The sequence below is a fragment of the Gorilla gorilla genome, chromosome 3, assembly GCF_029281585.2.
Source record: "Gorilla gorilla gorilla isolate KB3781 chromosome 3, NHGRI_mGorGor1-v2.1_pri, whole genome shotgun sequence".
NCBI classification, from domain to species: domain Eukaryota; kingdom Metazoa; phylum Chordata; class Mammalia; order Primates; family Hominidae; genus Gorilla; species Gorilla gorilla.
Genome location: NC_073227.2, coordinates 175,808,335 through 175,833,013, shown reverse-complemented (window position 1 = coordinate 175,833,013; position 24,679 = coordinate 175,808,335). Strand labels below are relative to the sequence as shown.

At 37.9% G+C, this 24,679-nt stretch overlaps 1 protein-coding gene and 1 long non-coding RNA gene across 2 annotated transcripts in view; one reads left to right on the top strand and one right to left on the bottom strand.

Moving 5' to 3' along the window:
* Positions 1 to 13,594, top strand: part of LOC134758368 (uncharacterized) — a 28,593-nt gene extending 14,999 nt beyond the window's left edge. The window contains exons 3-4 of the long non-coding RNA XR_010133527.1: positions 7,312 to 7,428; positions 13,486 to 13,594. This is a non-coding gene — a long non-coding RNA (uncharacterized lncRNA). The remainder of the gene's footprint in view (positions 1 to 7,311; positions 7,429 to 13,485) is intronic.
* A 1,639-nt stretch (positions 13,595 to 15,233) lies between these two features.
* LRAT (lecithin retinol acyltransferase) lies at positions 15,234 to 24,416 on the bottom strand. Its single transcript, XM_063705610.1, has 2 exons — positions 23,484 to 24,416; positions 15,234 to 19,366 (listed from the first exon to the last, which is right to left on the bottom strand). The coding sequence occupies exons 1-2, from the start codon at positions 24,021 to 24,023 to the stop codon at positions 19,214 to 19,216; spliced, it is 693 nt and encodes a 230-aa protein (XP_063561680.1). The 5' UTR covers positions 24,024 to 24,416; the 3' UTR covers positions 15,234 to 19,213.
* Positions 24,417 to 24,679: the final 263 nt, after the last annotated feature.

Here is a 24,679-nt window from a genome sequence, read left to right as displayed (position 1 = left end):
TCATAATGTTAATGAATATTATCCCTCAGTGGTACTGAATTGATAAGCTTATTTTGTCATTTCTTGCTAATGATACATGCAAACCTGTTAGGATGGACTCCAAGGCTTCCCTCTTTTTTCATCACCCCATCTCCTTAGAGGAAGTTTAATGGAGGAAGTATAAATAGACTATAAATGGAACTTGGCTTCTGTAACCATCTTCTGCTATTCTTTCTTTCTCTTTTCCCATCATGCAGTTAGGGTGAGCTGAAAGTGGGCATGGTGGTGTCCAGGGGATGAAAAGCTGGTTATGGATTTGGGCTTGTAACCCTGGCCCTAACAAACTGACCTGTGAACATTGGACAAATGTGGCAGCACTGGGTTTTCATTCTGTTATTAATTTTGATGATGTTTGAAGAAGTAATTGAAAAATGGTTAATTTTCAGAAAAGTGATCCTATTTTCCCATTTATTAAAATCCTAAAAGAATAGGTTTAAAATAATGTATTTTATAAAGTTTAACAGATGTTTTATCTTCTGGACAGAAACACACAAGGAAGATGAAACATTTAATAAAAGAAGAAAATACAGGCCAGGTGCAGTGGCTCACACCTGTAATCCTAGCACTTTGGGAGGCCAAGGTAGGTGGATCACCTCAGGTCAGGAGTTCAAGACTGACCCTGTCTCTACTAAAAAAAAAAAAAATACCATATTAGCCAAGCGTGGCAGTGCATGCCTGTAATCCCAGCTACTTGGGAGGCTGAGGCAGGAGAATCACCTGAACCTGGGAGGTGGAGGTGGCAGTGGCAGTGGCAGTGAGCCAAGATCACACCATTGTACTCCAGCCTGGGCAACAAGAGTGAAACTCCATCATAAAAAAGCAAAAAGGAGAAAATACAAATCATAACTATCATTTATTGAGCACTTACTTTGTTAGACACTGTACCAGAACTTTAAATACCTTATCTCATTTATTCTTCACTGCAATTCTATGAAAATTGCTATTATTATCTCTATTTTACCTAGAAGGAAGCTAAAGCTTAGAGAGTTTAGGTTTCTTTGTTTTGTTTTGTTTCAGCTATCAGTTTATTGACTTACAGAGTCTGTCAACTTGGGTAAGCTGACAGACTCTATAAGGAACCTGGAAACTCAGGCAAATAGCCAAATTGACTAACCCTATTTTAGAAATGTTGGATAATGAATGTGCTGAAGGATGCAGGTGACTATTTCCAGAATTTGTAGTGAGAATCCCATAGATCACCAACAGGCATCATCCTTTACTTCTGAGCACCACAAACAACTTCTCATTCAAGTAACTGGTATTTCATTAGCCTAATTATCACAGTAATGAATTGCCATAATGTTGGAAAACATATCTGAGAAGTTGGAAGTTTATTTATAAAGTGATGTCTTGTGTGTGCAGGTATACACATACGTACATATATATTTGTCCATAGGTATATACGTGTGTGTGTGTATATATATAGATAGATATATAATATATATCTATATATATCTAGCCTAAATATATATATATCTATATATATATTTATATATATATCTATATATATTTATATATATCTATATATATTTATATATATCTCTCTATATATTTATATATTTATCTATATATATCTATATATATTTATATATTTATCTATATATCTATATATATTTATATATATATCTATATATATATCTATATATATTTATATATATATCTATATATATATTTATATATATATTTATATATATCTATATATATTTATATATATCTATATATATTTATATATATATTTATATATATATATATATTTATATATATATATTTATATATATATATATATATATATATTTATATATATCTATATATGTTTATATATATCTATATATATTTATATATATCTCTATATATATTTATATATCTATATATATTTATATATATCTCTCTATATATATTTATATATATATCTCTATATATATTTATGTATATATCTATATATATTTATATATATCTCTATATATATTTATATATATCTATATATTAATATATAGATATATATATAGATATATCTATATATAGATATATATTTATATATATATATCTATATATAGATATATCTATATATATATCTATATATATTTATATATATATATTTATATATATCTATATATATTTATATCTATATATATTTATATATCTATATATATTTATATATATCTATATATATTTATATATCTATATATATATTTATATATATCTATATATATTTATATATATCTATATATATTTATATATATCTATATATATTTATATATATCTATATATATTTATATATATCTATATATATTTATATATCTATATATATATCTATATATATTTATATATCTATATATATATCTATATATATTTATATATCTATATATATATCTATATATATTTATATATATCTATATATTTATATATATCTATATATATTTATATATCTATATATATTTTTATATCTATATATATATTTATATATCTATATATATATTTATATATCTATATATTTATATATCTATATATATATTTATATATATCTATATATATATATCTATATATATTTATATATATCTATATATATATCTATATATATTTATATATATCTATATATATTTATATATATATTTATATATATCTATATATATTTATATATATCTATCTATATATTTATATATCTATCTATATATTTATATATCTATCTATCTATATATTTATATATCTATCTATATATATTTATATATCTTTCTATATATATATTTATATATCTATCTATATATATATCTATCTATGTATATTTATATATCTATCTATGTATATTTATATATCTATCTATGTATATTTATATATCTATCTATGTATATTTATATATCTATATATATTTATATACATATCTATATATATATCTATATATATTTATATATATATCTATATATATTTATATATATATCTATATATATTTATATATATATCTATATATATTTATATATATATATAAAATAAGATACCGTAAAAACAACACAGTGAGCACTTAATTGCTTGGTGTGTGGGACTGGTTTTTGTTTTCCTCCCCATGAGACTAGTAGTATTGAAGGACTTGGTACGCCTACTGGACTCACGCTATCCTGGTAGCAAGCTCTGGGAGAGACACCAGAGGCAAAATAGCCACCATATTTAAGAAACCGTATTGTCACTGCAAAGCTGCTGCTCATTGTTTTGTGATTCATTCATATACCTAGACCTTTCAGAGAAATAGAAAAATGATCCGCCAGGTGTTCCTCAAGGCTGTCCACAATTAAGAAACATTTTCTCTGGTAGCTTGCAGAAGAAAATTAGGGGTGGAAAAGAAGACTTCTCTTAACAATTTATTTATTCTGCAGACCTTGATGGACCATCCCTCACTATTTGTTATGGTACTAAATCCTGCAGAATACAAGTAAAGGTATAATGTATACCATCCCTGTCTCTGGTCTATCTCTAAGAAATAATTATAAAATTATTTATAGATCTTGTATCTCATGGCAGGTTTTTCAAAATTTGATTGTGTCTAAGAATTGTCCTAGGTGTTTATCAAAAATGCAGATTTCACAACCCTCATATATTTTAAATCAGGAGAATTAGCAAGTGGCATTAGGTCAGCTGCATATAAGACAGCAATCTAAAATAACTTCAAGTGCTTGAATAAGTTAGCAGCTTGTTTCCTCTGGAGGAAGACAGTCCAAGCCCGACCTGCTGGCACCATAGGGACCCAAGGTTCTTTCTGTTTTACCACCCTATGTGCCTGGCTTTCATCCACAGAGTCACCTCATGATCTGGAATGGCTTCTTGTTTCTAGCCATGCTGTCCACTTCCAGGCTAGCAGCAAGAGAAACGGGAGAAGAAAACTTTGTATTCTTTCCCATTGAAGGAGGCTTCCTGGAATTCCTGCACAGCATATCTCCTTTTATTTGATTGGTCAAAACTTTGTCACATGGAAAAGAAGGCCAAGTGTATGGCTAATTCCACTTAAGTCAAGATCATCTTACTAAAGAGGAAAGGGACTATGATGTTGGGGTAGCCAACTAGTAAGCTCCAGTAGATGTAGAATGTTGCCCCAGGAACCTGAAATTTTAACAAGTTTCCTGAGAAATTCTGATGCAAGTGGCTCATGGAATGCACATTAAGTAACAGTATCATAGGAAATCAGAATAAGGGGGAAATTGGCTGATGTTATGGCGGTTTTTTAAAGTCTATATGATGGAGGCAGTAAGCCCAAGGAAAATGTACTCTCCTTTATAACGAATGTTGGAAAATTGGGTATCAGTGTTAATTAAAAATTTTAATTAACTAAGTATTGCCTTATTATATGTGTGTTATTTTTCCAAATATTTAGAAGAAACACTGAGCACACACATGTACACACACACAGATTGATCTATGTGAATCTTTCAGGTGGAAAGACAGGTGAATCTTTCAGGTGGAATCTTGAATGATGTAAAACCTCAGAATTATCAGTATGATTGCTAATTATAACTGAAGAGTTATTTTACTTTTCTAAGTTCTGATTTCAGAGAAAGAGGTGTTCGTTTATAAAACATGCTTTGGTTTGTATTCCTGGCTTCTATTATTTAGGCTACACTTCCCTTCCTCCTCCTTTCCCTGACAAACAAACTTTCTTGTTGGGCAGCTTTGACCAAAAAAAAAAAAAAAAAGCGCTTTACAGCCCATATCCTTTCTCTTCATAAACTGATTGCTTTAAAAGAGCCATCACATCCAGTTGCTGTAAGCCAAGCCAGTCTGGCCATTACTGGAATTTCCAAAAGTTCCAAAAGTTCGGCAGCTGGGTCAGATCAGTCCAATGGAGTGGCTAGAGGGACTAACAGCCACCCCAGGGCTCATGGTGCCACCCAGAAACCACAGGGCCTGGACGTGCTCCCCAAAGTTTGGCAGCAGGAGGGCCAAGCAGCTGCTTTGATTCTGAGAGCTCAATTGTGGTGCAGAAGCTAGAAGACACAAGGATCTCTTTAATAAACGTTAACAGAAAGAATTGATATGTAGGTACTAGGAGGAACTGTAAGCCTAGAAATACTGTTCAGAATATGAAGGGGGTGATACTACCTACAGCCTCTTGGTTAGCATTTATTAAGGACATCTATGTGCCAAGCCCACTGAAGGGCTCAACATACTTTAACCTTCACAGTAATCCTGAGAGGTAAGTAGTAATATCCCCATTTATACTAGAGAAAATTAAAACAGATAATTTTCAGTGGATGTAATAACTTTCAATGGGGATCATTTTAATGGAGCAAGACAAAAATGTCAGGCCTTTTTGTTTTATCATAGAGATTTCCCCATGAAGACTGAATAGACTCATCAGAGAAAAATGAAATTGTGGTGAGGAACTGCAAATAAATGTGATCATATTTGTGAAACAACACAGAAAAATTAGAGAACTGAATAACAAAACTTCCAGTTTGACTAGTTATATTCCCATTAAATCTAGAAATAAGAAAATTATTCTGACAGTCTCCCATTAAATTAGATGGTACACAAACAGAAGAACATCCAAGAGAGGAGTAGTGTTTTTTAATTTATTTTATTTTATCTATATATATTTTTAATGATGAGAGTAATGATGGAAATGGGTAATGTAGCCAACCTAAAAGCTCACATGCTGAATTGATGGGGTTCCCACAGGCAGAGAGTGGGGCAAACACCCCGGAAAACTGGTGCTCTCAGAGCCAGTCAAATCCACTTCATATTGGTGCACGTCAAAATGGTTTTTTATATGATAGTCATCTGGGCAACAGAAGAAATTTAAGAAGACAGAAAGGAAAAATCATTTGTACCTTAAACCCAGAGCCAGTCTTAAGAATAGAGATTTCAAACATTGGGATAAGATAAGCAAAGGATTAAATAGGAAATTTACAATGCATGGAGATAAGTGTGAGGTTTATGCATGCATGTAAGCCGCAGCCTGAATAATATCACCACTAATACTGTCAGGCGTAAGATTGAGAGACCACACAGACCTACCCTCTGCATTCTGATTGTGAGGAAGACTTGGTGTTTCTTCTTCCAAACCAGAGCAGAAACAGGCATAGCACCTGCTTTGTGCTCAGGTACTCAGTATAAACTTGTTGCAGGGAGGAAGGCAGAAAAAAGAACAAGAATGGTTGGTTAGATGTTTGAATGTAAATCTCCTGAGCAGCTAGAAATGAAAGATCTTCCTTACCTTGATTGCCTGTCTGTAGAACTTTATAAAAAATAAAATAACTCTGGGAGACCATGAAATTCTATTCACGCTTTATAATTTATGAGTGCTATGTACACTGTGACTACTAGACACTAAGAAACTCCTTTGAAAAGTGTATAATTTTGTTAAGGAGTAAGACAAACTATAAACAAGGCAAACTCATCAATTTCAAAGTTTCAGTATAGAGGTGTTTTGGAATGGCTTAGCCTCTTGAGCTGTGCCTCCCTCCACTGCCCATTTTATCTATCATCTATAAGACGGGGTTTCATTGTGTCATCCAGGCTGGAGTGCAGTGGCATAATCATAGCTTACTGCAGCCTTGACTTCCCAGGCTGAAGTGATCCTCCCACCTCAGCCTCATGAGTAACTGGGATTACAGGGGTGCACCACCACACCTGGCTAACTTTTTAATTTTTTTAGAGACCATGTCTTGCTATGTTGCCCAGGCTGGTCTCAAACTCCTGGCCTCAAGTCATCCTCCTGCCTCAGCCTCCCAAGTAGCTGAGATTACAAGAATCAGCCTTTGTGCTCAGCCTCCCATCCTCCATTTTAGAATCCCTGGTAAAAGAAGGGTGCTGGACCTGCATCCACCAATTGAGCCCCCATCTGCAAAGGACACTTGGTGTGTGGTCTTTGTTTTCCCACACTGCTGCAAATGTTCAGGCTGGCACTTAGTAAGTGCCTAGAGGGGCCATGTGAAGCTGGAAGGACTGTCTTTATAAGAATAGACTGGACCACATGGCCTTCCAACAGGCACTGTCATGAACCACTTGCCCTGCCTGTCTTCCACTTTGCCTTCCAACACATTTCCCGTCTCCTAGGCTGATTTCTTCTTCAGGACCTCACCATTCTGACCTGACAGTGGCCTCGCTCTTGGCTTCTCAACAACATCAGCAAAGATTCTAGGGCTTGGTTTATAAGTGCTAAAGACTCTGAGGGAGAACTATAGGAGGATTAAGGCCTGTCCACTCTTAGAAAATGGCCAAGACAGATTTCTGCTGAATCAACATTATGTACATCACACATGTAAATGATATCCTTTGATCTGTAACCAGGTCTGTCATTGCAATAGGCCTGGAGGCCTTGAGAAGGATTGCACCATTGCCCACTCGTGGAGAGCCAGGGTGGTCCATTTGCCATCACTGCATCCCAGCTTCTCAGCATTGGACCAGGTGAGTTTCAGCACTATAATTTGGAATGCACATTTTGTTGCCCAGAAATAACTTTTCCTTATACACCTAGAGAGTAAATCCCAATTACCAAGATGCCCAGTTTGGGAACCTATATGTGCATCTGTATGTATAACAACAAACAAGATACAGGGACACATCTCTTACTATTACAGGCTTTTGTTTTATCTTAATACCTGTTGTGACGTTGCTTCACAAAAGGAAGTTGCCTTTGCCAACAGTTCACTGTGGAATATAGATTGTTCATAATGCTGTCAGCTCATAAACCCCATACTGTCCTCATTGGGGACTGCTGAACATGAAAAGTATGTGGTGTAACTGAGTGCAACTTGCATGGCTTCTGTCTTAGCTCAAGCTGCTATAAGAAAATACCATAGACTGGGTGACTTAACAAACATTTATTTCTCATTGTTCTGGAGTCTGAGAAGTCCACGACCAAGGTGTTGGCAGATTCCATTCCTGGTGAAGGTCATTTTCTTGGCTTGCAGATGGCCACCTTCTCACTGTGTCCTCACATGGCAGGGAGAGAGAGAGAGAGAGATCTCTGGTCTCTCTTCTTCTAAGAACACTAATACCATCATGGGACACCACCCTATGATGTCATCCAACTCTAATCACCTCCCAAAGATCCCACCTCCAAATACCATCACACTAGGGGTTAGGATTTCAGTATATGAATTTAACGGATACACAGATAGTCAGCCCATAACAGATACATTAACAAAACTAGAACCAGGCATTAATTGTGTCAGCTTAAATTTCAGGCTCCAGGGGCAGGCACTGCCATATCTTTCCATACTACTTCCCTAGGTGAGGATTTTAAGAAGTTAAGAAGTGTTATATCATGTTGAACTTTATAGTCAAAAAGCACATTTATTTATTAGAAATAAATGTGTTGCCTTCTCATCATGTCAAGTGGCCACTGGCTAACTGTAGCACTGTGATCTTGGAAAGAAAGTAACGACTATATTTACTTAGTTTCCCTACAAATGGGGCATGTGATATATTACAGAATTTTGAGTGAAAATACTGAGGTATGAGTCTTAATACAACATCACTGATTATAGGATCTTGAATAAAACATTTAGTGTGTTTAGCCTCAGTGTTCTTGTTTGTAAAATGAGAATCACAGTTACCTTGTTGGTTAAAATGGCTATATGATAAGCTAAGTCATTTGATATTTATAGGCTCAGTTTCTTCTTTGCCTTATGGGGGTGACAGTTATTAAATGAGCAAAGTTATGTGAAAGTATGTTATGAAATAATAAATCCTAAAATGCTATATATTTTCTGAACCTGTTTTCAACTCAGATAATTGTAACTCTGTGGTCACAACATACCTTTTCCATGAGAATGGAAACTTTTGTCCTTTACCTCTGTAGCCCCACTACCAAGTTCAATGCCTAGCATATTGTGGACAGTGAATACATGTGAACTGAATGAAAGGAGTGAAGGAACTGAATTCTATGTCATGGGAATAAGCTGGCTGCCTTGCCCTGCCAGGAAAAAGTTAATGCTTAAGGCTACAAATGTGGAACCCTACAGATCCTCTGGGTTCTTGGAAGAACTCCTTGATTCTACCAGGTATCTTCCATACCAGGCAAAATTTGTACAAGTTATTTGAGCCTGGCAAGGAAAAGAATCAAGCAATCCAAAAAAGGGGGCAGAAGGGATAAAAATTGATCTTTTCTACTTTTCTAAGAGTCTGCCCTGCTGTCTAGGTGGGACAATAACTTTGGGATCAAAGTTTTTCTCTCCAGATAAGCTTCCAATGATACCAGTGTGGAATAAGAATCATATCTGCTGGAGAGCTTGCAAACATTACATCAATATAGAATCCCCAGAGCAGAACAGGGAATAAGTGTCAGGAAAGTCAGATTTTTGCTCTGGTTCTGTTACAAAATTTCCTGGAGTATCCTATGTTATTATAGGTCTCTAACTTGCATATAAACAGAAAGGATTAGATTGGCTCTGGCCTAAGCCTCTCTATCATCCGGGAGCTCTGAATGTGTTGTCATCTCTGACTCAGTAGATGATCACACCAACAGTTGCCATGGCTGTCCACTTCTGACTGATAATTACTGGAGTTCAGGAGTGCTCATTATCTAAAGATTCTCCCCTACACTTGGGCATCCATGGCTCCTCAAGAGACTTGTGATCCCATTCTGTGCTATTATGAATGATATTCAGCGTTGGTCACATAACTACAAGATAGGATTGCCATTTCACTGCACTTTGATCATAAATCAGCTTGGCAAGTTTGTGGTGACATTCCATAGTTTCAGTATGTTAATAAAGCTTTCATGCTCTGGTCTCTTGCAGAGTGCTCACTCTGCACGTTGCATCTGTTCACCTTGCATGGAAAAGTCCAGAAGAGCAGGTGAAGTCCTTGAGAGCTAAGGCACCTGAGCCTAGACATAATAGGAACATGAGCACAAAGTTTTCTTTTACATTGGAAAAAAATAAAGACCAAGTTCTGAGAATGAAAGTTGATTCATTTTTCTCTAAGTAAGAAAATAAAAATAAAATAATAATAAAACATAAAAGGGAAACTGGCAAGTTGACAAATTTTATGTAATTAATTACACTGTAAGAGGGTAAACGTCCGAACTCTCAGGTAAAGCCATGATGACAATTATTTCAGTGATGCCCATTGAAACCACACAGTACCCAAAAGTAGCGACTGAAACTTGTATTTCTGCTCTATTAGAAGAAGAGAAAGACTGCCACTAATCTACACCATTCATTCCCACTTTCTAGTACACACTGAAGAATGGACTTCCTTTTGCGGGGATAAGTTTGAGTTTGAAAACCAAGCGAAGAGCCATATTTTGAGACTAGAAATCCTACAGCTGAGGTGTGTTGAGAATAAATGCAAAAAGAACGTTGCCTCAAAAATATCTGATGAGGGAGAATCCCCATTGCACTGGCTCGCAGGGCGGTCAGGAGGAGCACTAGCAAAGTGGAGAAATCTGGCTGAGCTGTGGCGATGCAGCAGCTGCTGCTGCAGCAGTGAGATGAACCCTGCTGGTTGCCTGCTGCTTCATTTCACAGAGGAGGTGCCCCTCAAACATACTGAGGTGGTGCAAATCCACTTCCTTCAATCTCATTTTCAGATTTTCTCCCATCTTGAATTATTCCCTAAATGCCTTTATATTTTTAAATATAAAGTTTATTGTCACCTCAACTTCCCATCCAGAAAAATTGCATGTAGTGTGAAATAATTTACCATGGTTAAATTCCCTGGCAGTCATTTGTCTGTGACTTGTCAGAGGTAAAGTAGAGAAAGATGTGTGTGGAGATGTGATGTGTAAAGAAGAGAATTGGGGGCATGGGGGGATTGAAGAAGAAATAAATCTTGATGTTCATCAAGCATGTAGCAATTGCTACCTTTTAGGTTTTTACCCAGCAGTGAGACACCTGGTCAGATCAGGTGTCTAGACCAACATAAAGCTTATGCCTGAACAGATTCTTGGGGGCAGCTGCTGCTGAGCCAGGCTTAGCAGACAAGTGTTGTTTATCTGATAAATTTTTGAATTTGGAATCATTGTTTGGCTCATCATAAACAAGAAGGTTTTTTTGGGAATACTAACATATTCTTCTTCAATGGATGGTGATTCAGTCAAGTGCCAGATAAAGTGGTCTCAAGATGCTATGTGAATTGGGTTAGTATAGGACAAAGGGATAAGAAACCGTTACTTTGTCTGATTGTCATTGGTTCTGTTAACCACCTGGATTTATTTAACCTTCAATTCTATTTTTCAATGAATAATTTAATTATAAAGAATCTGAAGTGTTTATGAGGTCATGCTGGTCAAAAAGTTTCCGAAAGTTTGAGTCTTGCACTGTTTCTTGATCTCTCTGTTCTATCATTCCGTGAAAGGGAAGGAATGGTAATGGACTTTCCTCAACAGGTTGTTTGAATGAGAGCCCAAGAATCGAGAGTCCCATGCAGTGCAGTTTTAATTTCTACCCTTTCCCAATCATGTGAGCCTGTTAGACTCTGAATCTGAATATGTGTTCTTTTCAAAGAAGCCAGTAGAAATGAGAATGCTCATTGATTAGACTGAACCTCTGATAGTAATCAGTCTTGGAAAAAAAGTACAATTGTGATAATGTCACAAAAAAGAGTGTTTGTCCCTCAGAAAATAATTACAAAAATTAACTTGCGACAGGTCACGGTACATTTTGTTCTAAAGCATGCGGAAGTAGTAAGAGATATCACGTTATACTGCTTTCTGAGTCTTTGGGCTTTATCTGTTTCTTTCTTCTCCCACCAAACTGCTACAAAGAGAAGCTCGTAGTCATCTTCCATTTAAATCTCAACCCACAGTCTGCCTTCTCCCCGCAACCGCAACATCCCTAACACCCCCATACTTGAAGTTAGTGGAATGCCTATTAATCAAGGTCACTCACAGTCTCCTTTTTGCCAGATCCAATGTAGGCACTAATCAGTTCTTATCTCATTTCTGTATCTTGATGCTGTTCACACCCATACCTTCAAAAGCTCACTCCTCCTTGGCTTCCTCATACAATCTCTCCTGTATGAGGTCTGCTCTAACTTTTTGTACCATTATTTTGCAGTCTCCTCCTGGAACTATTCTGGATCATTCTTCCTTCCCCTTGTTTGTGACCCTAGTCTTCCATCCTTATCTTAAAAAAAAAAAAAAAGTTCTTCATAAACTTCCCCAGGATGGTCTAGCTTACTCACATCCTTGGCCTGAACCACCACTGTTATAATAACTCCCAAATACATTCCTATCCCTGAACTCTGTCTTATGAGACTCCAATTTCCTATTGCCTACCTGTGAGAACTGTGAGACCCTGGGATACTCAGACTTCATAGATCCAAATCCAGATTCATACTTCTCCCAAGCCTCATTTTTAAAAAATTCCCCTAAATTAGCCATGATGCCACAGTACAATCAGTCATACCAATCTGGTGCCTGCCTCGGCCTATTGTCCCTCAGATACATTGTTGCCTTGCTCAGCAGGCTGTTTTCCAGGCTCTCCTGTCAGCTGGTTTCTGCATTAGCTGCCCAATGTGAAGTCCTCACAGGAGATTGGAGGGTGAGAGGAAAGGAAAGGAGAAGCCACGGTGTCTCTTATGCACACACACCACTAGACAGTACCTAGAATGGTTTTTGTTTCCTTGGTTGGACCCTATATGAAACACTCTCCATCTTTCACACCCCTCAAATCAATCCATTCTCTCCGCTCCATCTCCACTGACACTGACTTCATCTAGTCTTCATCATTTCTCTTCTGCTTCTTGGTAATAGACTTCATATTCTTTAATTTACATCTCCTCGTCCAATCCATTCTCTATATTGCTACAGAATAAGCTCTCTAAAGTGATCATTAGATATAGGTCTCCCATTTAAACTAAAGCAGAAAGCCACCCTCCAAGCGATATCAGTTATGAGTAGCTCCTTAAGAATAAGAGTAGATCTCCATGCCTGGGAACACATGGTCGTGCAATTTGGCAACAAGTGATTAGCCTAAGGATGTCACCTGATCTGAAGGTACCAGACCTAAAGGCCATCAGGGGAATCAATGGTCCATTCAGTAGCCTGGCTAGAGAACTGTTTACTGTGACCACAAATATTGCATAGTGACTGATCAGCTTGGTTAGATCCCTTTGCAATTTTAAATGAAAGACAGCGACCAGGTATAGTGGAGCAGAAGCTAAAAGTAACAGGGTAGAAGTGTAATGAAAACCACAAGGCAGCAGAAACAATGATGCAGTGTGAGTTAGTGGCAGTAGGTGGGCTGCCACGCGAGTAGCCATCATAAGCTAAGTGGGAGCAAATAGCAGCACCAGAATCCAGACTCGAGAAGAAGATATCACTAGAGTTGTTTGAGGATGCAGGAACAGTTGTGAGCTGAACAGGGAGCAGTGACTATTCATCTGCTGAGCACTGAAGTGATTTCTGTACTTTCCACTTCTCCTTGTAACCTTAAATGAAACCCCATCCAAAAAAAAAAGTGTTTCTTTTCCTCACAAACTAACTGCACACCTCTTCTTCATGTGTTTCAGAAAATCACATGCTCCTAATACTCACGGGACCCAGTTGCAAAGTTTGGGAAATGCTTTCTTTCCTCTCCAAACTTTCACAATGCAAAGTCCTCCGTGAACTTGCCTCCTGTCTGCAGCAGCATCTGAGTCAGACTTGTTTTCTCCAAAGGAATGGTGAGTTCTTTGTGGCAGGACTGGCACCTTTCTCTCACAGCAACAATATAATCTCAAGTGATTGTTCTTAACGCCCTGTTGTAACCCAACTGTGATATGGGTTCTCCTGACTCCACCCCTTTGTGTAATAGTTGCTCCTCCCTGTGCCTGAAAGGCCTGGAAAAAGGAGGTCTTTTTCACCTTAAGTGTTCATATTCTTTACAGGTCAGTTAAGGTATTAATGAAGACTTCTGTGACGTGACACCCCTCTCCTTTATTGGTCCCCATCAGACAGGTAAAGGTTTCATATCTGCTCTTCTGACACTTGTACAAGCCTACCATTATTTTAAAATCTTGCCATTCTTTTACATTAGTCTGAGCAATTCCAGGACTAAGATTCTAACCAGTTTATTCTTGTGTGATCCTGCTTAAAGTACATAGAAGGTGTGCAAGAAATAAATACATTCATTGGAGAAAAGTTTTTCTAATCCCTGGGAGACCTCAGGGAGCCATTATACCTCAGGGAGGTATAATGGAATGAAATCTGGAGCAAAGTTCTGGGTCTTTCTCTGAAGCACCTCAACCCCTAGGAGCCTGATTTTCCACATCTTTAAATGTCATTGGATGGCTAAGCATTAAGCTCAGTAACCTCTATGGTCCTTGGCACTGCTATGAATGCATTTCAAGACTGGCCCTGGAATTTGCTTCTACTCACATCCCATCACCTCCTCACCCATAAATCTGGTTACAGTGTTTCCTCGATATCTTCAGAGGATTGGCCCAGGACCCACATGTACACCCAAATCCACGCATAGTCAAGTCTGGCAGTCAGCCCTGCAGGAACTGGAACCCACATATACAGAAGTTGGCCCTGCCTATATAAGCAGGTTTCAGATCCTAGGAATACTTGGTTTTCTGTCCACATTTGGTTGAAAAATTTTGCACGTAAATGGACCCACCCAGTTAAAACCCATGTTGTCGCTGGGCCTGGTGGCTCACACCCATAATCCTAGTGCTTTTGGAGGCTTAGGTGGGAGGGTCAATTAAAGCCAAGAGTTCAAGACCAGCCCAGGCAACATAGCAAGACTCCATCTCTGCGAAAAAATTTAAAATTAGCTGGGCATTGTGGCATGCACGTGTAGTCCCAGCTACTTAGGAGGCTGAGGCAGGAGGAACGCTTGAGACCAGGAGTTTGAGATTACAGTGAGCTAGGATTGTGTCCCTACACTGCAGCCTGTAAGACAAAGAGAGACCCTGTCTCAAAAACAAAAACAAACAAAACTTGTTTTGCCCAAGGGTCAACTGTATAGAGTTCATATTATGACTAATTATTTGTTGTCATTGTTACTTAATTTTGTGCAATGGAGAAGGGATATGTTATTTAATATTACACAGAACCTATTCCTACACAATCAAGGTAGGCTTCAAGATATGGATAACATAGATATTATCAGTCTGAAGACAGATCCACATAAAGTTTTAACTTCAAATGCATAAAACTATGTTTGGTAATCTGTAAAGGAAGATTGGAAAGGCAAAATTCTTCAGGCTACCATGCTGAAAAAAAAAGTTTGTGATCTACATTTATGTATTTAAAATTTAAAGACAAGAGAGAATAGTATGTAAAATTAACTTTATTTGACATGCATGTATACCAAATATAAAATTAGCTTAGCTGTCAGATCTAGGTTGGTTAAAACTCTAAATAGATCATACAAAACAAAGATTGGCAACCATTTCTTATATGCTTCTCATCTACAACAAGGACTTTTGCCATTGCCATAACTTGATATTGCTGGAAAACATTTTTGATATTTGACATTAACAGTATGAAGTAGAAAAATAGAAAAACAAGAAACATATATATACTGAAAAAAAATTTAAACAACAAATCTATACATAGTTGCTTGTCCTTAGAAAGAAACATATCTAACAGAGCTAAAATTAGGAGTATCCAATATACACATAGTCATCAAGTTAATCTATTTTGCAAGAACCAACTTTCTGGCAGGAAAGAAAAGTGAATGAGTCTTCCTTGACACTCCATCAGGAGTTATGCATGAATCAAATAAAACGATTTTGCTAAAGTCTGTTGACTCTTCCTAAACAACCTTTCTCTCTACTCTCACGAATACAGATCCTTTTTTTTTTAGAGATTGAGCATCTTAGCTAGTCCTTTAAAATGAGTCCCTTTGTCCTCCATACTTTTGGGATTTATCTTTCTGAACCCCAAATCTCGATTGCCTGTTCAAAAGTCTAAACTTCTTGTTCTACACAAGACTTGTACCAGACCATTGCTTTCCTTTTCTGACATCTTTACTCAGCACTCTTGCTCTGCGCTGGCCCCTGAACCACTTGCACTTGCCTGAATGCCCTGTGCAGTTCCATGTTTTCAAGTCAACAACTCATAGGGTACCTCACAGCTATGTGCCAGGCATGTTGTAGGCAATTTTCATGCATTTGTTCATGCTATTTCCAGTGCATGGAATGTCCTGCCCAAAATCTGTTTCCTGGAAAATATCCACCCATCTTTCAAGTGTTGGTATATGGTTTGTATAAATTTGGTCATATCTGTTAAAATTAACCATCTCACTTTCTGTTCCTTCAGTCAGTCAGCTTTATGCAAATGTCAACTGCAGAAAGTCCTAATACAGTTATGTCTACTGGGCCATAAACTCTGAGGAACAGGTCCATGCCTCATTCATCATTTCATCCCTAACACCTGCCTAGTATCTGACACTTACATTAATTCATCTTAGCCCCAATTAGTCCTATTCTTCCTTCACCTATGACAAAGAATAAAATAAGCATGAAAAAACTTCATCAGACACTACTAGGTTATCATTTCAGAAATCAGAATAGAAATACATAAATATAAGAGACTTGCAGGAGCATAAGGATGAATCTTAATGGATAAAGCCCAGAGAAATTCGTGAGCTTCCTCAAGTTACGAGACACATTAATGGCTCAGGGTTTCTTCTTCTTTTTTTTTTTTTTTTGAGATGGAGTCTCACTCTGTTGCCCAGGCTGGAGTGCAGTGGCGCAATTTCCACTCACTGCAAGCTCCGCCTCCTCGGTTCACGCCATTCTCCTGCCTCAACCTCATGAGTAGCTGGGACTACAGGCGCCGGCCACCACGCCCAGCTAATTTTGTATTTTTAGTAGAGATGGGGTTTCACTGTGTTAGCTAGGATGGTCTCGATCTCCTGACCTCGTGATCCTCCCTCCTCGGCCTCCCAAAGTGCTGGGATTACAGGCTTGAGCCACCGCGCCCGGCCTCAGGGTTTCTTTTATAACTGTGATCAGGAAGATGTGCTTTTCTTTCTAGTTTGTTAAGCAACTAATCAAACTCAGCACAACAAAACAAAGATTCTCCTTTTCTCCCAAGAAGTTCAACAGTTCTAGCGTTGTAGAACATTTCACAAATAAAACCATCCTAGTTTCCTTTTCCCATAAACAGGTGAACACATCAGTGTGATAAGATCACCTCACACTATTTCTTGGCTTAATGCTAGCATTGCCTCCTGCATACAGATTTCTCTTACCCTTCTAGCAGATTTAATTGCTTCTTCCCCTGTATTCCCACAGCACTGTATATACTCTATTATAGCTAGTTTACGAATAATAATATTAATTCTGGACCATAAAATTGCAACTGGTCAATGCCTGGCATATAATGAACACTCAAATGAACAAGGAATTGAATCTTGCTTTACTGAAGTAAGTCAAGACTCATTATGTCAGTTCCAATCTTAAGAACGTCCTTGGCTTTTAATGAGGGGTCTTTATCTTTGAACACAGATTTAGTTTCAGACAGTGGTTTTTGCTGCCTGTAATAACTAAAGTTTGCAAAAAAATTAATTATTTGAGGACACTGTATTTTTAAGAAATGAATTTCCTTAAACTATTCCTACAAGGGTAATATACAGTAAGTGAAAAACCACTAACACGGTAGTTCTCATAGTGGTTGCTTTTATGTATGCATACTTAAGATAATTTTAAGTGGTTGGAATAGGTCCAGAGAACACCTATATTCTGTGGTGTTGCCATTTAATGTTTTAATTATTTAAAATACTTAAATAATTTAATATTTAATTTGAAAAATTAAATACTAAGTTTGTTGTGGGCAAATTAGTGGTGATAAAACATTATTAATCTAAAATCTGCTCTTAAAATTTGTTCAGATTATCATTGACTGATTGGCCCCACCCTCCCCATATTCACTCATAATATGATTTGTTATTTTGTGATTCTTGACAGTTAAGAAAGCAATTTTAATACCTGAAATGCAAGTCTAGCTGTGGCTTCATTTTAAGAATTTGGTAATTTTGTAAAAGTGCTTGAATGCTTGTTTTACCATTGTTATATCTCAATTCTTATAAGACCCTCAGCAGAATCAATTTATGTGACTGGCAGTACTAAGCCACTTTAAAATTATTTTAAATAATTTTATTTGCTTGGGTTCTACTTGTTTGGGTTTTACATACTACTGTGGCATCCTTCTTTTAAGGATATAAACTATAATTAGAAATGATATGGAAAAAAGTGACTAGAAAACAAATCTGAAGGCTTTTAAAAATTTCAGAGTACATTAGTAAATGCTTTAAAAGACAACCCATCCAATAACATATATGCAAGTTAACACTACAAATTCAATGACATAAGAAAATAGATTGGACTTACTTTTACATTCACCTCTACAGATACTCTATAATGAACACACTAGTATGATGATAATAAAGCAATCAAGAACAATTTATCTCTCAGTCTGTGTATATGTGACTATCTACATATTTATTTCACACACACATGCCAAATACCCACATAACTTCAATCTTATATCCATTTACCTCTCAGAGTGGTTTAAAGTAGCCACAGTGGCACATAAAAGGAAAAAAATAATGAATTCCAGGCTTCCTAGTAAGTAAAGCCAAATCGAATTGTTCAAGTGATACTATAGTGCTATTTTCACAGGAAAACACAGATTTCTATAATTTCTGGTCATTTACTTTATCATTAAAGTACTATTTGCCAATATTGGTTTCACATAATGACAATAAAATATTCTTGACTTATATACTACATGAAAAAAATAGATTATGAGCTTATTTTTTGACCAGTCATCAAACATGTTTTCATTTGAATAAAGAAAATTCTTCCAGTTAAATATGTTTATCAATTTGTTTTTTCAATGAAACAAAGTAAATTTACAGCAAAGTTACTGGTCTCAATATAAGTCTTCCAATCTTCAAATTCAGCCGAACAGTACAAGGATTACAGGAGAAAAAAAAACACAATTAATATCTTGTGGCTATCATTTTAGGGGCTGGTTTTCTCATATTGCTGAATTCTACCACAACCTGTCATATTTCCAAGGTTTGGATGGTGCTTTAAATCTGAACTGCCTGAGAAGATTCAGAAAGCCTTTGTTCTTGGGCTTACACAGTAAGCACTTTGCGTGATTCCTAATCACATTTTCATCCAGAACACAGTGTTACAGGTCACATTTTTCTCAATAATGCTTATATTGATTGATGCTCTATAAATATAAACATATTTACATACAGAATACACACACTGTCATGGGGGTATGAAGTTAGCCAGCCATCCATAGGAAGAATGGAATAAAAATTGCAGGAAGGGTAGTGTATGATACCAAGCCAGTACAGACTATAGACGCCAATCCCAAGACTGCTGAAGCAAGAACACTTCTCTGATCACGAATAATTATCTTCACAGTCTCACAAAACTGGAAAATAAAATATTGGAAAATTAGGAAAGGTGGCTAAACCCAAGAAGAATCACATATATCAAACAGTAAATCAGTTTTCCCAGCTATTTTCTGTCTACCAGAAGAACTAGACTTTCTCTTATGACTTACAAAAAAATTTACAATGTTAAGAATCCAGTTCTGATTCTATACCGTATAGTAGCAGAAATGATCCCTTAGGCAACTAAGTTAATAATGGCAGTTGCCTATGTAAATACAGCATTTATAGAAAACTATAGAAAGTATAACCACATAGTTATTCAGGACTAAAGGCTTAAAACATCAAACTGCTTATCAATAACAATAGCATATTTTAAAATTAGATGAGCAAAGAGGTGTCTCTAATCTTGAGTAAAAATAATAGAATTTGGCGAATTAAAAGTAGATTCAATTCCTCCAATCTGCCATTCTAAAATCTAATGATACCAATGATAACTTTTTTATAAGTCTCAAAATCTACCGGCATAGAAAGTCTAATTTTATTGTCAAATCCCATTTCCTGACTAAATATGCTAAATTCAGGATCAATTATGTGACACATAACTGGCTGCTGGAAAAGACGACAAATATTGTCCCTACCCCTGAGGAATGCATCCTTCTAATATGTGTAATGTTTTCCTTAGAAAAATAATTTTACTTAGAAATGATGGCCTATGTCTGAGTCCTGGCTCCAGCTCTTATTGGCTATGTCACCTCAAGTAGTCAAATGGGAACACTCAAATTGTTCTGAGGATTAACTGAGATGTTTGATGCACAAGTCCTCTGTATTCTTCTACGTGCTGTATAAACATAAGGTATTACAGTGATTATTATTAGTACTCTATTTGTTGACAATTATCTCTACCATATTGCCGTCGATGCCAGAATGCAGTGATTGTCATTTCTATATGGGTTTTGCTATTCATACTAATTTTAAGCTCTGTTTCTAGACATGGCATTTTATGTTCTTTTAGGGTTTTCTACAGTGGCTTACATGGTACTGGGCAGCTAGGTTTCCAAATTATTAAGGTATAGAATGAACAAGTTCAATATGTTTTAATACACCATTTTGACAGTATGGTTATCTCTATCTATACTTTTACACAATTACCTAAACAAGTGTGAAACTCTTATCTAGATGTTGGCCTATTTTTCTATCAGACATACTATTTGTCCTTTTTTAATAAACTAGCAAGGCATTGAGAAGTATACTATTTTAAGTTGGTAAAGATCAAATTGAAGTTTTCAGGACAGGGAGAAAAGGAGGTTGATGGAAGACATATTTTTGTAAATGACTAAGTTGTAAATACAGTTACCCTTATTTTTTTCCTTGATAATTTATAATTAAGTCAATCAGAATCATTTTCGACTGTATTTCCCACAAAAGCAGATTTTTCTCAAAAAGCAACTCATGTCTAATACCCTGTTCCTGTTCACTTGGTCAGCAGACCAGCAGGCATCTTTAGTGGTGCTCAACAGTAGGAAATTTCTAGAAGGGGTCAATAAGTCCGTAGGAACACTCTTGTGAGCACTCAATCCACACAAATTAAAAGGGGCATTTGCAATCATTTTTGGCAATGAAAGAGCAGTATTAACAAAGTAAAAAAAATCATGGTAGAAAAAGCATAAGGAATAGTAATAGTTATTAACCAAAGGAATTTTTAGTTTACAAAATACTGATTGTCAACAGTATTATAAAAATCCCATTATTTTATGACTCCTAAACTTGTAAAATAGAGTGTTACCACAAAGGAGTAAATGTTCTTTTCCAGTTCATTCATTTGCAAACTAATTGCAGTGTTTTCCTTAGGGGTAGTGGGTTCTTGAGAGTTTTTATTAACTCAAATTTAAGTAAGAGGCAACTTTGTAACTCTCATGTTAATATTAGTTGCATATATGGAGAACTCAGCAATCAGACCCAGAATCAAATAATTTCTTATGTTTCTAAAAAGTAGAAACCAGTCCTTCCTTCAGTATTAATGACCTACTTCTCTCAGTGCATGTTCAAAAACAGTTTGTAGAATTAGGAAATTTGGGATGAAAACTTTTTTTTTTCCCCCGGGAAATCTACTCTGTGGCCAAATTGTTTGTTAGACCATTCAAAGTGAAGACAAAACTCAGTTTCACAAGAGGTGCTATGCAGCAACAGCAATTAAAACACTTCTCTACTTCTGTAGACCCTAACAAAGTTTCCAAAGATGAAAAACTACTCCAACTAGTTATTTATGCAGATTAAATATTTTACTACCTTACAAAAGCACTAGTTACTGTTTTTCTGTAGAAATATATAACGCAGCGCTATATGTGTTCCATGAAAGGGTAACTCCTAATTACCTGAGAGAAATACTGTTTTTCCTTAGAGAAATGATTTGCTTGGTTCCTAAGTAAATCTGACATGTTTCCTTTTGTACACTTTGGGAGCCCGTGTTTGTAAATGTGGTGGAGTTCATTTCTAAACAGGCCTGGACTAGAGCTGTGATTCTTGAATCGCTGCACAGTGCTCTAACTGTATTTTTATTTTACTTGGAAAAGAATTCCTAGATTGAGTCTTTTGTGGCTCTATAAAATCTATAAGGAGTTTCATACACCGATCTATAAAAGCAAAATACTTCCATGCTCTCCCACAGAGGATAGAGAAAGATGTTCCCAAATGGGTCAAAAAAATTAACCAAGATGTGGAGCAATTAAAAACTGGTTACATGAAAAAAACTGACTTAGCTTTTTCTGGTCCCAAAAATATCTAAACATGAAGAGTAACACTAAAGCTCATATGTTATTGCCCAGGTTTCCATTATAAAGACTGAACATTAACAATGACTTCTTTAACAAGTGCAATGAAGGCTGAGAAAGTTTCCAATTGTAAGTGAAGTTTCAGGCTTAAAATCTTAACTATTTTTAAAAGTTAAGAGGTTTTAAAAGGAAATAAAAATCCATTTTTCCCTTTGGATTTGTGGCTAATTTAATAATCATGAGTATTTTTTCAAAATACTCATAAAAATTACCTTCCAATGTTTAACATCTCTTCTTGAAAACTAATTGTATTGATCTCTGGGGAACCCATAAACAATGTAATCTACCTTTAGGGCTAATGGGTAAAGGATGCTTAACAATGAAGTCTAGATGGGGATTAAAGCCAACCCAGAAAGAATTCAGAATACCAAGGAAAATACAACTCTGAAGCACCAACACAAAGAATAAGGGACCTACCAGGGGGCCCTCTTACTGGGAATTTTGATAGCTTATAGCAAGCAATGAAAAATCCCTCTATGCAGCTTTCAAAGGGAGAAAACTGCATGGTTCCTTATTTTAAAGGCACGCACTTTGTTTATAGTGTTATGGATTAAATATAAACTCTGGACCTCTTCCTTTCAAGTGAAATTCTTGGTTAAAGTTGCAAGCAGCGGTGACTGATTCCTTGTATCCCCCACCCCCAGTCACTTGCCCTTTGTCGTTTGAACTACATTGTGGGTGGACACCTGATGACTTCTGCAGCAATACTGGGCAGCTCTGGAATCTCTGGAAGCGGTCCTGCATTGCCACATCCTTTCTCTATGCATTTCGAGATATCCTGCAAGGCACGTTGCCATTTGCTTATTTACTTAGCCTACCTTAGGAACACCAGAACTTTCCTTACTTAATCTAGAACTTTAAGAATGTTACGGAAGGCCGGGCACGGTGGCTCACGCCTGTAATCCCAGCACTTTGGGATGCTGAGGCGGGAGGATCAGGAGGTCAGGAGATCGGGACCATCCTTGCTAATACGGTGAAACCCCATCTCTACTAAAAATACAAAAATAAATTAGCTGGGCGTGGTGGCGGGTGCCTGTAGTCCCAGCTACTCAGGAGGCTGAGGCAGGAGAATGGCGTGAACTCTGGAGGCGGAGTTTGCAGTGGGTGGAGATCGCGCCACTGCACTCCAGCCTGGGCGACAGAGCGAGACTCCGTCTCAAAAAAAAAAAAAAAAAAAAAAAAGAAAAAGAAAAAGAAGAAGGATGGTATGGAAGTGGTGGGGGAGGTGTCCAGTAATTAGATCCCTACTGGCGGGGAAGAGAAAAGGTCAGGGATGGGAGGGGGCATCTCCGCGGAGCCCACGTCCCCTGGGAGTCACACATCATACCTTGTCGGACTGGGGACTGATCGGGGTGCCATATCTGCAGTAGGTCACGAAGTGCTCGCAGTTGTTCCACAGCAGGCTGTAGGGGGTAAAGCCCAGCAGCTTCTCAGCCCTCCGCGCCACCTCCTCGTTGAGCAGTGCCTTCTTCTGGAGGGACTCGTCCAGGTGATTGACCAGGATGTTAGCTCCGTAGGCGAAGTCCTCCACTGTGTCCACGCGGATGCTGGCCACTTTGACAATAACGCCCAGGATGAGACGCTTGTTGGAGACCACCTTCTGCGTGCGCCCCATGTCGTCTGTCAGGGCCAACAGGATGTCGGGCATCATGTGGGCAACACGGTTGTCTCCTAGGTAGATGCCATAGTGGGTCAGGTGGGTCCGGGGCACCTCCAGCACGTCGCCTCGGTGGAAAGAGCTGGTTTCATAAAAACTGTTCCTCCCTTTGTCTTCGCCCGCGGCGCCCGAACTAAAGAGCGTGAAGTTGGAGATGAGGAGCAGCTTCTCCAGTAGTAAAGACACCACCTCCAGCATGGGGTTCTTCATCCTGCAGGGAAGAGGGCGTCTTGGAGAGGTGCCGGTGCCACTCCGGCAGGGGCCGGGCTGGGCAAGTTAAGCTCGCCGGACAGGGGTGCTGCGCTGCTGCTCACCTGCAGGCCAGGTGAGGTACGGCGCAAAGTACGGCCGCTGAGGAGAGAGGAAGGCAAAGGAGGAGGACAGCGAGGCCTGGCGACCGGCTCAGCCAAGCCACAATGGGGAATGAGACGGATAAGGAACCGGTGGCTGACGGCGGGGACAGTGAGACCAGTGCTACAAACAGCCGGAGAAGGAGCGCACCTGGGGGCCGTGCCGGGGGCAGGGCCGCGCGCGGTACTCAGAGGTGCAGGCTTCGCTGCGACTTTTTATGGCCGTCGAGGGGGCGGAGCCGAAGGCCGTCACAGACCCGGAAAGCTCACTGATTGGGCGCCGCCGGCGCGCTGCGCTAGCGGCGGGGAGGACGCGGGATCCCGGTTTCTTTGGGAGGGGGACGGGCCGACTGCCAGCTCCAGGGTTCTGCACAGCGATTCTTTACCGCCGCGGGATCCCGGTTGCACTACTGGCTTTTAAGTGGCCTATTTAGGGAGGTAGAGTCCCAAGGTGTGGCGGAACGAAAGGTCCTGCACCTGTCGGGACTGGGGCGAGTTCCTGGCACTTCGCGGTAG

Coding starts and splice junctions, on each gene's coding strand:
- LRAT (XM_063705610.1), bottom strand. CDS start 24,023: ATGAAGAACCCCATGCTGGAGGTGGTGTCTTTACTACTGGAGAAGCTG. Junction 19,367..23,483: donor TCAGTCCCCAGTCCGACAAG/GTATGATGTGTG, acceptor TTTATTTTCCAG/TTTTGTGAGACTGTGAAGAT.